Source organism: Triticum urartu, chromosome 2A (genome assembly GCF_056163025.1).
Source record: "Triticum urartu cultivar PI428250 chromosome 2A, HENAU_Tu73, whole genome shotgun sequence".
NCBI classification, from domain to species: domain Eukaryota; kingdom Viridiplantae; phylum Streptophyta; class Magnoliopsida; order Poales; family Poaceae; genus Triticum; species Triticum urartu.
Window position 1 is genome coordinate 237,650,077 of NC_141874.1, and position 15,340 is coordinate 237,665,416.

Here is a 15,340-nt window from a genome sequence, read left to right on the forward strand (position 1 = left end):
AAAGAAGAAGCAATCTAGCTACTAGCTATGGACCCGTAGATCTATGCTAAACTACTCACACATCATCATAAGAGCAGCAATGTTGATGTAGAGACTCTCCATGATCGATTCCCCCTCCTGCAGAGTACCGAAAAAGGCCTCCAGATGGGATCTCCGAAGAACAGAAACCTGCGGCAGTGAAAAAGGTATTGTGGGTGGCTCTCTATTGGTTTCCCAATTTTATAGAATTTATAGAGGTGGAATTAGGTCAGACGGAGCCACGAGGGGCCCACAAGGTACTTGGGCGTGCCCAAGTGCCTTGCCGTCTCTTCGCTTCTCGTCTGGTCTCCTCCTCATGCTTCTAGGGTCTCTCTTGTCTAGAAAAAATCGTCAAAAAGTTTTGTGGCATTTGAACTTTGTTTGGTACCATTTTTCGGGAAAACCAAAACGGGCAGAAAACATCAACTGGCACTTGGCACTAAGTTAATAGGTTAGTCCAAAAATGATATATACACTGGTACAACGAGGTGATATACAAACGGTTTTTAACCCCTTTCCGCGACGGCATTTTGAACCATCGCCAAGTGAGTGACTGCGATAGAGCGGGTCCTTCCCACACGACCCAAAAACTGTCGAGGATAGGGAGCCATGATGCATACAGTTGTCCCTATAAAACTATTTTTGATATCTCGAATATCCCAAATGCTCCATCCTTGCAACTCGTTTGTGCTCACATTGCCATCGTAGTCAGTATTCCATGGTGCAACTTTTACGATGCGTGAACCATCACAAACAGTTCACGATTATAGAACGTGTATGATAAGCAGACAATCACATATATTCACTTTTCCCGAACCGTATGCGATAACTAAGAGGTAAATGCACCGATGGTACATGAAGTTGCTTAGGATGTGCAGTTTGGTGCATAATGTTGCAAAATACAAAAGCATGGTGCCAAAACTTGTTTTTGCAAGCATGTACGGTGCAAATCAGACCTGCGGGCGTATCCTGATGCATGGGGCCATTGTCAGCGGCTGGAAGCGGTGGGGAGTGGCTGGCGTGTGGCGTTTTACAGATACCCCGCTAACTATTTAACCAATCATGGGAAAAAACCCTGAAACAGCAGGAGAAGGCTGTCATTTCATTTTTGCGATTTGGTCCCAGGACCGACTCAGAACGCTCGCCTCCTCGCATCCCTTCTTTCTTCCCTTCTCTCCTCGATCAACTCGAGGCAGCGGCGGACGTGGTGACGGCTGAGCATAGTGGGTGGCAGGGATGAGAGCGGAGCCTCGCCATCGGCGGCCCGGCGAAGCTGCAACACACTATGGTGAGTTCTTTTTCCTCCTCTGTATCTGTTGTATGTGTTGTCTCTTACCCCTCTCTGCCCCTGTTTAGGTTAGGGAAAAAATATCATGCCATGGAAATCTGATTTTACATGTATCTTCCATGTTGCGAGTGTTGTGAGTTGAGTAGGTGTTCATCCAGTATGGATTCGATGGGCAAAACACCATATTTGTTCTAAGGTTTAGTAGGGGGTTTAAAGGCTGCAGCTTTTCCATTTGATTTTGCTGAAGACCAACATGAGAAACATATGATACTACTGAAAATAGGGCATGGAGATGTAATTTTAGTTGACATGGGCAACAATGTGTTAACTGAGCCGACAAATACATGTGAAATTTAGGACAGTTTTAGTTTACTGAATTTTTGGATAGATGCATTTGATAGTAATTCAGGGGAATATTTTGGGTAACATAAATCTGGAAACGTTGGGTTCAAAATTGAGTTAACAGAGCTATGCATTGGACAGTTTGATTTAACTCAATATTTTGACAAATTCAGTGTAGAATGCGATCAGTGATAAGAATGTGAGTCTGTCGCCCATCCTCTTCTTCACTAATTATTCGCAATAGCCCTGATCGTTGTGCACGGTCGTTCGTCCATGTCTTCTTTGCCAATTGCTTGCAATAACCCGCATCCTTGTGCATGGTCGTTATTTGTTCAAGCGGCTAGCTAGCTAGTTTGAATGGTCGCTCAGTGTATGCATGGCTAACTAGAGACTATATGCAGTTTGCATTCAATGCCTAGCTAGCTTCTTCGTTTATGCGGCTATATAGCTAATACAGTTTGCATGCCAGCAATTTTGCATCCCTGCGCATGGCGGTGCCAAATAGATCCTCTGCATTATTGATGCTGCAAAATCCTCTGATATATGAAAACCATGGTATCTTATACCAACATATTAAAATAATCTAAAAAATTAATACTTAGTTATTTATAATATTTTGTTGTCAAACACAGCCTAAACTGTATGATAGAATTAGTTTAGCGAATTTTTTGTCAGTTTCAGTAGTTTGTAGCATGTTAAATGGTTTGATAAATGAAGATGCATTTCTGATTGCAGGATCTTTTGATGACCTTTTCATTGTCCAAATACACCACAAAGAATTTTTGTGTGGAACCGGTTGCAACATGACTTATATGGACTATGAAGTGGACTGTTTTGATAATGTGATAGTGACACTTGGTCACTACTGTGGATTGATGATTTTCTCAAGCAACTTGATTATGACAGAGCTGTGGACAAGCATGATGTTTATTGGTGCCAGCCTGGAAAGTCAGTAGCTGATGGACTGAAAGAGATTGTTTGTGATGCAGATGTCTTGTTAATGATTTCAACAACAACTAAGCACAAGAATTTGCTATTGATTGTTGACCATGGTGATACTTTGGAAACTCTGATCAAAGAAGATGTGCTTCTAGATGGAGCTCCTGAGTTGCCCAGAGTTATAACCCCCACAAAAGGCTGGAAGGGAAAAGAAGCTACTGTTATGACCGACCAGGTCTATGGCCGCCGGGGGCCCACTGGGCAGGCTTAAGGCCCAAGTTATCTTAGTTTATTTTCAGATTTTGGTTATATATACAAGTTGTAAGACTATTTTGAGGATTAAGCAATAAGACTATTCTATTGCCCGGCTCCCAGAGGAGCCGGGACCCTAAACCCTAGCCTCTCTCTCCTGCGCCGCCGCCACCCAGCCGCAAGGACGGCGCCTCGCCGCCGGCCGCCGCGTTCTAGCCCACGCCCCGCTCCCTCCTTTCCCTACCACCTACGACCTAGAGGAGCCCGAAGCCTAGCTCCTAACACCTTTGTATCAGTCAGCTCTGGTTCGACCATGTCATCCTCACCACCATCGTCGTCGCTGCCCGTGACCACCGCCGCCGCGTCAGCGCCCCTCGCCACGGGGTCGCTGGTCCTCCCGTCCGCGTCGCTGGACCTCATCCCCGGCGCGTCACCCGGCCATCCGCCGGCCCCCATCACCACTACGCCGCCGTCGCCATCAACTCTACCGGCCCACTACACCCCGGAGGCCATGGCGGGGGTCCTCAACGACTTGGTCGTCGCGGTCCAGGGCATCCGGCTCTTCCTGGCCAGCCCATACGGACCGCCACAGCCGCCCCCACCGCCTGCGCCCTCCGGGCCGCCGACGCTCCCGTGGTACTCGGTGCCAGCTGCGCTCGCCGACAGCTACCCGGCGCTACAACAGCCGGCCGCTCCAGCGCCGGCCTGGCCACACTGGCCCGCGCCAGCACCCGCGGCATCGGCCGCGTCCGCCCCAACCCCGTGGCCGGTCTGGTCTGCCCCGGTCCCCTCCGCGCCGGCTGCGTCGGCCCCCACGCCGTCTCCACCCCCTACCGCCGGCCTGAGTCAGGGCCCTTCCGGGGGGCTTCCGATCCAGCAGGTGCGGTTTCCACCGTCGCCCTCTCCGATTCCGGCTTGGCTCACCGGAACGTCGCCACTGCCGGTCTACACGGAGGCCGGCGAACCCGCGGTGCCCACGCTACAGTTCGGCGCGCCGTCCTCGGCCCTTCACATCGACGAACCGGTGGACACTGGCGCATCGACCCCGACACCACCTCGCTTTGCCTGGATTGACTTTGCCACGTATGATGGCTCGGAGGACCCTCTTAACTGGTTAAACCAGTGTGATCAGTTCTTCCGGGGGCAGCACACACCCGCGTCCGAGCGCACTTGGCTCGCGGCATACCACCTTCGGGGTGCCGCCCAGACATGGTACTACGCCCTCGAGCAGGACGAGGGCGGCATGCCCCCCTGGGATCGTTTCCGCGAGCTGTGTCTCCTTCGCTTCGGTCCACCACGGCGCGGCAGCCGCTTGTCCGAGCTGGGCCGCCTACCCTTCACCTCCACGGTCCAGGATTTCGCCGACCGCTTCCAGGCTCTGGCGTGTCACGCACCGGGGGTGACAGCACTACAGCGGGCTGAGCTCTTCGTCGGCGGCCTTCCCGACCACATCCGCGCGGACGTCGAGATGAAGGGACCCCAGGACCTGCAGACGGCCATGTACTACGCTCGGGCGTTCGAGCAGCGCGCCCAGGCCTTAACACGGCCCGCACCACCTCGGGGGAGCCGAGTGCCTCCACGGCCACCGCCGGCCGCACCAGCTTCTGCAGTCGCCTCACCGACAGCCACTCCGGCCGCGGCGCGGCCCTTCCGGCGCCTCTCGCAGGCCGAGCAGCTCGAGCGCCGCCGCCTGGGGCTGTGCTTTAACTGTGATGCGCCCTATGCCCCGGGCCATGTCTGCCCACGCCTCTTCTACTTGGAGACAGTCGACGAGACCGAGGACGCTGCCACCGACGATGGACTCGGCGACCCAGCCGCCGCCGAGGTCGCGCAGGCACCCGCGCCTGCGCCGGCTACGGCCCTTGTCGTCTCCCTCCACGCGTTGGCCGGCATCCGCAATGAGCGGACTATGCTTATTCCAGTCACGATCCACAGCGAGACTCTGGTGGCTCTCTTAGACACGGGCTCTACACATAACTTCCTTCCGGAGGCTACTATGCGGCGCCTTGCCCTACAGCCGACGGGAGGGGAGCAGCTGTGGGTCACCGTCGCTAATGGCGACCGCCTCCGATGCCATGGGCTCGCTCGGGACGTTCCCATTACTATCAGCGACGAGCACTTCACCATCACATGTGCCGGCATCGACTTGGGCTGCTTCGACTTCATCCTCGGCGTCGACTTTTTGCGGACTCTCGGTCCCATCCTTTGGGACTTCGACGCCCTGACGATGACCTTCTGGCGCCTCGGCCGCCGCATCCGGTGGGAGGGCGTTGGCGGCACCCCGGCGTCGCCCCCACTCCAGCTAGCCGCGGCCACCATGGAGGCCGAGCATCCGCTGCTGGATCACCTCCTGCAGCAGCACGGTGATCTTTTTGCGGAACCCCAGGGCCTTCCGCTGGCCCGGGTCTACGACCACCATATTCATCTCCTGCCGGGCTCGGCTCCGGTGGCAGTACGGCCCTACCGGTACCCTCAGTTGCAGAAGGACGAGTTGGAGTGGCAGTGCGCCATCATGCTTGCCGCGGGCATTATCCGTATCTCTACATCACCCTTTACGGCGCCGGTCCTCCTCGTACGTAAGTCGGACGACACTTGGCGCTTCTGCATCGACTACCGCGCCCTTAATGCTCTCACACTTAAGGAGAAGTTTCCTATTCCGGTGGTCGATGAACTCCTGGATGGGCTACATGGTGCGCGCTTCTTCACCAAACTGGACCTCCGGTCGGGGTATCATCAGGTGCGCATGCATCCCGACGACATCGCCAAGACGGCGTTCCGGACCCATCACGGCCACTTCGAGTTCTTGGTGATGCCCTTTGGCCTCGCCAACGCCCCGACGACATTTCAGGCCTTGATGAACGATGTCCTCCGGCCCTACTTACGTTGGTTTGTGCTCGTTTTCTTTGATGACATTCTTATCTACAGCGCCTCTTGGGCAGAGCACCTCCAGCATGTGGCCATCGTCTTCAACGAGCTTCGGGCGCATCATCTTCATCTTAAGCGCTCGAAGTGCTCGTTCGGGACACCTTCGGTCGCTTACCTCGGCCACGTCATCTCGGCCGAGGGTGTGGCCATGGACGCCGACAAGGTGGCGGCCGTCGCCGCCTGGCCCATTCCGCAGTCTTTGCGGGCTCTTCGCGGCTTCCTTGGTCTTGCCGGGTACTACCGGAAGTTCATCCGGGAGTTTGGCCTTATCGCAGCCCCGCTCACGCGTCTCCTCCGCCGCGACGCCTTCTCTTGGGATACGGAGGCCACTTCAGCGTTCGAGGCCCTCAAGGGGGCCCTCACGACGGGACCCGTACTGCAGATGCCGGACTTCGACCTTCCCTTCACCGTCGACTGCGATGCTTCCGGTGCGGGGTTTGGTGCGGTCCTGCACCAGGGCGATGGACCCCTCGCCTTCTTCAGCCGCCCCTTTGCTTCTCGCCATCTTAAATTGGCGGCGTATGAGCGTGAGCCACGCTCATTGGGTTGGTGCAGGCAGTACGCCATTGGCGGCCCTATCTTTGGGGCCGTTCCTTCCGGATCCGCACGGACCACTACAGCCTCAAGTTCATGCTGGATCAGAGGCTCTTGACGGTTCCCCAGCACCAGTGGATCAGTAAACTCTTTGGCTTTGATTTTACCGTCGAGTACCGGCCAGGTCGCCTCAACACCGTCGCCGATGCCCTATCTCGGCGTGACGCCGATGTGGACGGTGGTGCCGTGGAAGGGGCTGCCTTCCGCATCATCACCGGGCCCTCTTTCGCCCTCTACGCCGACATTTGCCGGGCGAACGCTGCCGCGGCCGACGCCCTCCTCCTGCAGCAGCAGCTGGTGGCGGGAGAGCTAGAGGAGCCGTGGCGTCTAGCTGACGGCCTGCTTCTCCACGGGCGCCGCGTCTTCGTTCCGGACCACGACGATCTTCGTCAGCAGGTGCTGCGTCTCGCCCACTCGGCGGGCCATGAGGGCGTGTAGAAGACGCTACATCGCCTCCGCGCCGACTTCTACATTCCAGGTGATCGTGCCCTGGTCCGCGACTGGGTACGGTCTTGTGTGACGTGCCAGCGCAACAAAACGGAGACCCTACGACCAGCTGGTATGCTTCAGACCTTGGAGGTCCCGTCTCAGGTTTGGGCGAACATCTCCATGGACTTCATCGAGGGCCTTCCCAAGGTGGGCGGCAAGTCCGTCATTCTCACGGTGGTCGACCGCTTCTCCAAGTATGCTCATTTCATCGCCCTTGGCCATCCATATTCAGCGGCATCTGTCGCGCGGGCCTTCTTCGATGGCATTGCCCGCCTCCACGGGTTCCCTTCTTCGATCGTCAGTGATCGAGATCCTGTGTTCACGGGTCATGTATGGCGCGACCTCTTCCGACTGGCAGGCGTGAAGCTCCGCCTGAGTACCGCCTTCCACCCTCAGACAGACGGCCAGTCTGAGATCGTTAACAAGGTGATTGCCATGTATTTGCGTTGTGTTACAGGTGATCGCCCTCGCGCATGGGTGGACTGGCTCTCATGGGCGGAGTACTGCTACAACACCTCTTACCACTCCGCCCTCCGTGCTACGCCCTTTGAGGTGGTGTATGGCCGGCCGCCCCCGCCGATTCTGCCGGTTGATCCAGCCTCGGCGCGGACCGAGGCAGCCGGGGCTCTTTTGAGGAGCCGTGATGAGATGCTCGCGGAGGTCCAGCAACGACTCCTCCAGACCCAGCAGTTGGCCAAACGATACTATGATGGCCACCATCGCGAGGCGGAGTTCGCGGTGGGTGATTGGGTCTGGCTGCGTCTACTTCATCGCTCTACGCAGTCGTTGGACCCCCGCGCGAGGAAGAAGCTCGGTCCTCGCTATGCCGGCCCCTTTGCTATCCTGGAACACATTGGCAAAGTGGCGTACCGTCTTCAGCTTCCGGCAGGTGCACGGATCCATGATGTCTTCCATGTCGGGCTGCTCAAGCCTTTCCGCGGCGATCCACCCGCGGCACCACCGGCGCTTCCGCCGCTCACGAAGGGGCGTCTCCTTCCTGTACCGGAGAAGGCGCTGAAGGCTCAGCTGCGTCGAGGCTCCTGGTACGTGTTGATTCGATGGGCTGGACTACCAGAGGAGGACGCTACTTGGTAGCAACGCGAGGAGTTCCACCAGCACTACCCCGACTTTCAGCTCGAGGACGAGCTGTTTGCGCAGGCGGGGAGAGATGTTATGACCGGCCAGGTCTATGGCCGCCGGGAGCCCACTGGGCAGGCTTAAGGCCCAAGTTATCTTAGTTTATTTTCATATTTTGGTTATATATACAAGTTGTAAGACTATTTTGAGGATTAAGCAATAAGACTATTCTATTGCCCGGCTCCCAGAGGAGCCGGAACCCTAAACCCTAGCCTCTCTCTCTCCTGCGCCGCCGCCACCCAGCCGCAAGGACGGCGCCTCGCCACCGGCCGCCGCGTTCTAGCCCACGCCCCGCTCCCTCCTTTCCCTACCACCTATGACCTAGAGGAGCCCGAACCCTAGCTCCTAACACCTACATTGTCCTTGGAATATCCTAAGAGTCCAAAACAGAAGAGAGCAAAGAGAGTTAGGAGGTCCATGTACTTCGGTGAAGGATCAAGTTCAGGTGTTGGTGATGCTGCAGAAGAAATGGAAGGAGAACAAAGTAGTGAGGCCGAGGGACAAGAGGATGTTTGTGATGAAGAAACAGATGAGGAGTTTTATGATAGCGACTTTGATGCAGAAGATGGTGATGATGATTTGTTTGACAAGAATGTGGACAAAGAAGTTGATGATCATAGACAGAGTGAGTTCATACCTAACATTGAAGCAGAACTACCTGAAGATGCACTAGATGACCGTCACTTGGATCTAAGCAAACTAGAAAGGGAAAAACTTAAATACAATTTTAGAGCATTTAACCCAGAGACTGACTTGAATGCCCCAACTTTCAAGCTTGGCATGATTTTTGGAGACATGAAGGAGCTCAGACTTGCTATCAATGCTTATAGTGTTAGAAATAGAGTGGTAATAAGGAAGACAAGAAATACAATAACTACATTAGTTGCTATATGCAAAGAAGGCTGCTCTTGGTATGTGAGGGCAGATAAGGATAACAGGACAAGTATCATTGTAATCAAGAAATTTCAAGGTAAACACACCTGCACTAAAGCTTGTGATCTCAAAGTGTTGACTGCACCTTTTCTTACAAGAAAGTTCAGGGAAGAGTTCAGAGATAATGTGAAAATGTCCTTGAAGAAAATCCAAGACAAAGTGCAGGTTCAATACAACATGATTCTGTAACATCCCAAAAATCTAAATTTTGAATGTTATATTAAATAAATAGTTTTGATTGTTTGTCTGATAGTGGTGTGATTGCTTGTGTGAAATTGAGTGAAATTCGAAACTTTTGAAAGTTAAATGAGAGGGAATGAAATGACTTTCCCAAACTTTCACCTTCCATTTCTGATCTTCATGAATTCAAACTCATTTCATCACAAAACCCTGGAGTGAAGATGATATGACTTCTTCCATTTAAATAAATGAAAAAAGGGTTTTGAAAAGATTTGAATTCCATTTGGAACTATTTCAAATTCAGAAACTTTATGCAACTCAATGATTTTCATGAGAGAAGATAAAATTACTTCTTCAAATTTTATGAAATATGAGTTGGCAGTTTCAAAGAGTCAAATTTAAAGTCCCACTGAAATCAATTTTTAATTTGGAGTTATTTGGTTTTTATTCAAATTATTTTTCTACAAAAATAAAATATATGCAAAATTAGGGTAAAATGATTCCCTACAATAGAAAAATGGAGAGAAATAAATTTGAAGTTATTTTGGTATTTTAAAATGATTTTTATGAGGTTTTATTGCACCAGTAGTAGTGTTTGCTTTATTTAAATTTTTGAGGATTTTATTTGCTGCTCACAATATGTTCATCTTTTAGTAGGAAATCTTTTTCTGAAAATTTCGATATATTATATGCCTATATTATATTTTTATTATATTTGGTTTTATTTTATTTTCTGTAAAATTGTTTTAAAAAAAACTTCTCGTCCGCCGACTCGGCCGACCCAGCTCCAGCCAGGCCACAGCCCAGCGCACGACCGCCTTTGCTCCCGTGCCCGGCTCGGATTCGCCGGAGTGCGGCGCTCTCACGGCGCTCGTCGCCCCCTCGCCCAAGTTCGTCGCCACCCCGACCCCCCCTATTTAAGTCGCCGCCCCGCCGCCTCCTCCTCTCCTCCTCACCGCCGCCCGCACCACCGCGCCGCCACCCGCTCGCCAGCCGCCGCCCCGACGCAGCTGCCGCACGCTGCCCTTGCCTCCGCCCGCACGCACCACTGTCGCACGCCGCCCTCGCCTCCGCCCGCACACACCGCCGCGCCAGAATCCGCCTACGCCGACCGGACTAGCCGTAGTCCGCCGCCGCCCGAACTGGCCGGATCCACCGCCCGGACTCGCCGGATTCGCCGCCCGACCCGCCGGTTTTTCTCGGTCCAGTACGAACCGTCGATTTCTCCGGTTTATTTGTTTTAGATCGGTTTTTTTTTGTTAGATCTAAATAGCGAACGTCCACTGTTTAGACCGGGTTAGCGAGCGTCCGCTCGATAGTTTTTCCATTTTCGATTATTTTACGCCAGGGACCTATCCGTGAATACTTTTCTTATAGATTAGCCCCCTGCTTTTCAATCTATCACAACTTTTTGCTCGCTTGTCCAAATCCAATGAAACCAACGCCCACTTCTTTGTTATGATCCCCTCCATCCAGATAACCAACTTAAACATAATTTTGAAGGTTTAAAATTTGATTTCAAACAGATTTGAATTCAAACTTTTTTGTTCATAACTCGAGTTTTATAACTCAGATTTAATTGATTCTTTTTGCTAATTGAAGCTCTTACCTAAAATTTCTGATAAGACAAAATCCACCTAAGTTTGGTACTGTTAGAAAATTTTTTCTTCTTCAAGAGTTATTTGCCTGTTTTCGAAGTTTCCCGAGATCTTTTCTTTGATTCTTTTGCACGAGTGCTTATGTATGCAATTGTTTGCTTACGATAGATTGATTGGAGTGTGACAAGTAGAACTATCAGGAGTTGTGAGTGCGAATCACCTTCATCAATAGTACAAGTCAAGTTCACACTTTGATCATATCCCTCTAATACCCAGTTTTTATGCATTAGTCTCAACCCTCAAACATTGCATGAGTAGGATTGTGAACATGTGGTTATGGGAAGTACTTGCTGAGGTAGGAACCTATTATCCTTTTATCAACCGTGGGAATATACATTATGCTCATACTACTTTGCTATGCTCGTAGACGTGGATTGGTATGTGAGATGCATGAAAGTTGCGAGAGTGATATTAACTAAGGGAAACTTAAGGTGGCTACTTTAATACACATCTGGGTGGATTGGTTGGGGCATCAGTAGCACTGTTATTTTGAAGAATGGAGAGAAATAATTTTGAAGTTATTTTGGTATTTTTAAAATGATTTTTTTGAGGTTTTATTGCACCAGTAGCATTGTTTTCTTTATTCAAATTTTTGTGAATTTTATTTGCCACTGAAAATATGTTCATCTTTTAGGAAATCTTTTTCTGAAAATTTTGATGTATTATATGCCTATATTATATATTTATTTTATTTGGTTTTATTTTATTTTTGTAAAATTGTTAAAAAAAACTTCTCTTCTGCCGACTGGGCCGGCCCAGCTCCAGCGAGGCCGCAGCCCACCGCGCGACCACCTTCACTCCCGTGCCCGACTCGGACTCGCTGGAGTCCGGCGCTCTCACAGCGCACATCGCCCCCTCGCCCAAGTCTGTCACCACCCCGACCCCCCTATTTAAGTTGCCACCCCGCCGCCTCCTCTTCTCCTCCTCACCGCCGCCAGCACCACCGCGCCGCTGCCCGGCGCCGTTGCCGAGCGTCGCCCCGGCGCCGCTGCCGCACGTCGCCCTCGCCTCCACCTGCATGCGCCGCCGCCGCGCCGCCCTCGCCAAGCCCGTCGTCGCGCCGGAGTCCGCCTTCGCTCGGACTCGCCGGAGTCCGCCACCACCGCCCGGAGTCGCCGGATCCGCCGGCCGACCCGCCGTTTTTTCCCAGTCCGGCACGAACCACCGGTTTCTCCGGTTTATTTATTTTAGATTGGTTTTTTGTTAGATCTAAATAGAGAACGTCCACTGTTTAGACCGGGTTAGCGAGCGTCCGCTCGATAGTTTTTTCATTTACTATTATTTTACGTCAGGGACCTATCCGTGAATACTTTTCTTATAGATTAGCCCCTGCTTCTCAATCTATCACAACTTTTTGCTCGATTGTCCAAATCCAACGAAACCAATGCCCACTTCTTCATTATGATCCCCTCCATACAGATAACCAACTTCAACATAATTTTGAAGGTTTAAAATTTGATTTCAAACAAATATGAATTCAAACTTCTTTTGTTCATAACTCGAGTTTTGTAACTCTGATTTAATTGAATCTTTTTACTAATCGAAGCTCTTGAGCTAAACTTTTTGATAAGACCAAATCCACCTAATTTTGGCACTGTTAGAAATTGTTTTCTGTTGCAAGAGTTATTTGCCTGTTTTTGAAGTTTTCCGAGATCTTTTCTTTGATTCTTTTGCATGAGTGCTTATGTATGAAATTGTTTGCTTACAATAGATTAATCGGAGTGTGACGAGTAGAACTATCTAGAGTTGTGAGTGTGAATCACCTTCATCAACAGTATAAGGCAAGTTCACACTTTGATCATATCCCTCTAATACCCAGTTTTTTATGCATTAGTCTCAACCCTCAAACATTGCATGAGTAGGATTGTGAACATGTGGTTATGGGAAGTAGTTGCAGAGGTAGGAACCTATTATCCTTTTATCAACCACGGGAATATACGTTATGGTCATACTACTTTGTTATGCTTGTAGACGTGGATTGGTATGTGAGATTCATGAAAGTTGCGAGAGTGATATTAACTAAGGGAAACTTAAGGTGGCTACTTTAATACACATCTGGGTGGATTGGTTGGGGCACCCTGGAGCACCTAGTGGTTTGCCCGGGCACCTGGAGAACCCATTGCTTGCCCAAGGGGATCCCGGAGTACCCGTGTGATCACCCTATGGAATGCCACCCAGGCTCAAAGGGATCATAAGATTATTTATGCTACAAACTTCCATGTGCAGCCACAAGCCATTATAGGCTCTCGCATAGTTGAGTATGTTGTGCGACCTCTTTCAGTGGTAGGCTAGCCGATGTAGGGGAAAGTAGGTGGTACTGTCTACCCAGACTAAAGAGTTAATGCTTCGGAAAGACTATGTCTCGATCATCCGTTTCTCAAACATCATGTAGTGCGAGAAATGCAACGGAGGAGGTCGAGCCTTGTGGGGAAAAGTGCGCAAACCTCTGTAGTGTGTACAAACTAATCATGATTAGCCGTGTCCCCGGTTATGGACATCTTGAGTATCTGCTACTTGAATTATTGATTTGATCTCATCACTTTACTTAATGAATTTGTTGGGTTAATATTTATACTTGGTAATTTGGGATTGAGTTGGAGGAACCTTCTCACTAATGGCATAAACTTGGTAGTTAAATAAAATGTATTCCTTTGTTGTAGGAAAAAATTAGCTTTATGAAAAATTAAACTTAGAGCCTCCACCAGCCAAATATGCATATAGAGATAGACATTCTCCTTATTTATTCTATGGTGTGAAATTGCCAGTACATTCAATGTACTGACCTACGTGGCTGCAACGTCTCATGTTGCAGGAATCTTACGACAAGTAAGTGATACGTTACGGTTACGATGTCTACACTCAACCTTGCCGTTGGTGTTGCTGGGAACTCCACAACCTTGTTGGTACTTCTGCTATATGGATTGAGTATTTACGTTACTTTATACATGTGATTTACCTCTGTTATAAATCCTCGTGTACTATGTGTGTCAGCATACCAATCTAGGGATGACACTTAAGCACAGAGACTTCGATCCATTCAGGTTGGGTCACTACAGATTCCAACCAAATTCAAATTGGGAAGGGCAAGGAGAGCAGTTGTTAAGGATATTAGAGGGGAAGATGATGACCAATCCAAATTGCTGTGGGATTATGGGCAGGAGCTTAGAAGAACTAACCCAGGCAGCAAGTTTTTCCTTTGCACAAAGGAAGTGATAGATGAGAAAACTAAATTGCCAGAAGATCATTTCTCAACTTTGTACTGGTCAATAGATGCTTGCAATAGAGGGTTTCTTGCTGGTTGTAGGCCCATGATATTTCTTGATGGTTGTCCCATTAAGACTAGGTACAAAGGGAATCTGCTTACAGTTGTTGCTATTGACACCAATATCTGAATATTTCCAATAGCTTTTGGCTTGTGTTAGGTGGAGTGTACGAGCAGCTGGGAGTGGTACGGTTCTTAGCATCACTCAAGGATGATCTCAATATATGCAACACATCACCTTACACTATAATGAGTGATAAGAAGAAGGTTATTAGGTGTTCCTTTTCATTTCAGTACTTATTGAATTAATTTTAGTTTGCATAACTCTTACTATACTTCATACTTTGCCAGGGTCTAATAGCTGTAGTGCAAAAGGTTTTCCCAGATACTAAGCACAGATTTTGTGTTAGGAACATCTACCAAAATTTCCACAAATTGCATAAGGGTGAGCAGTTGAAGAATGATCTTTGGGCAATTGCAAGATCCACAAATGAGATTGAATACCAGAAAAACATGGACAAGTTAAGGGCACACAGTCAGGAGGCTTATGAATGGGTTGAGAGATTGGATCCAAGAACATGGATTAAGGCTTTTTTTAACCCATTCCCAAAGTGTGATATCTTGTTAGACAACATGTCAGAAGTTTTCAACAGGTTAGATTCCAATCCATCGGTATGTAATTATGAATTACAGCTACTTATTAGTTCAAAACCATGTGAATCCCCTCACTACGAATTGTAGTCACATATTAGTTCAAAACCATGCCATGACACTCATTGTAAATTGCATTGTAGTAGTACTTCAAAGCCATTCCATGACAGCCACTCTTAATTGCAGTTATATACTGGAGGCAAGAGAACTACTAATGGTGTGAATGTTAAAGAACATTCATGACAAGATATCTCACAGAATTGTTTCCAAACAAAAAGAATTAGATAAGTGGACTGGGAGACTCTGCCCAAAGATCCAGAAAAAGCTTGATAAATATGTTGAATCGGCTGCTCATTGTATGGTTCAAGAAACTGGTAGAGGAGTTTTCTAGGTGAGATTCTTCAACAACATTTAGTTGGTGGATCTGAATATGAACAGCCGTGAATGCAAAAAAGTGGGAGTTGTCCCCATGCCATCATTTCGTAGCTTGTTTCAGACATGAAAGAATTAAACCGGAAAGCATGGTCCATATGTGCTATACCATGGAGAGTTATAGAAAGGCATATTCTTATAACATAATGCCATTAAGGGACAAAGCTAGATGGGAAAAATGTATGGCACTATTGTCTATCCACCTTTGTACACGAAAGTCATGGGGGGCCTAAGAAAAAT

The 15,340-nt window shown here is 49.5% G+C and overlaps 1 protein-coding gene across 1 annotated transcript; it reads left to right on the forward strand.

Annotated features, from left to right (window-relative positions):
- Positions 1-2,489: 2,489 nt before the first annotated feature.
- Positions 2,490-14,911, forward strand: LOC147984686 (uncharacterized; the record flags this gene model as incomplete). Its single annotated transcript, XM_087541213.1, has 7 exons — positions 2,490-2,801; positions 5,322-5,338; positions 8,365-9,102; positions 11,515-11,846; positions 14,178-14,284; positions 14,369-14,689; positions 14,855-14,911. Coding segments are annotated over 7 exons (1,884 nt in total), but the record flags the coding sequence as incomplete, so codon positions are not given.
- Positions 14,912-15,340: the final 429 nt, after the last annotated feature.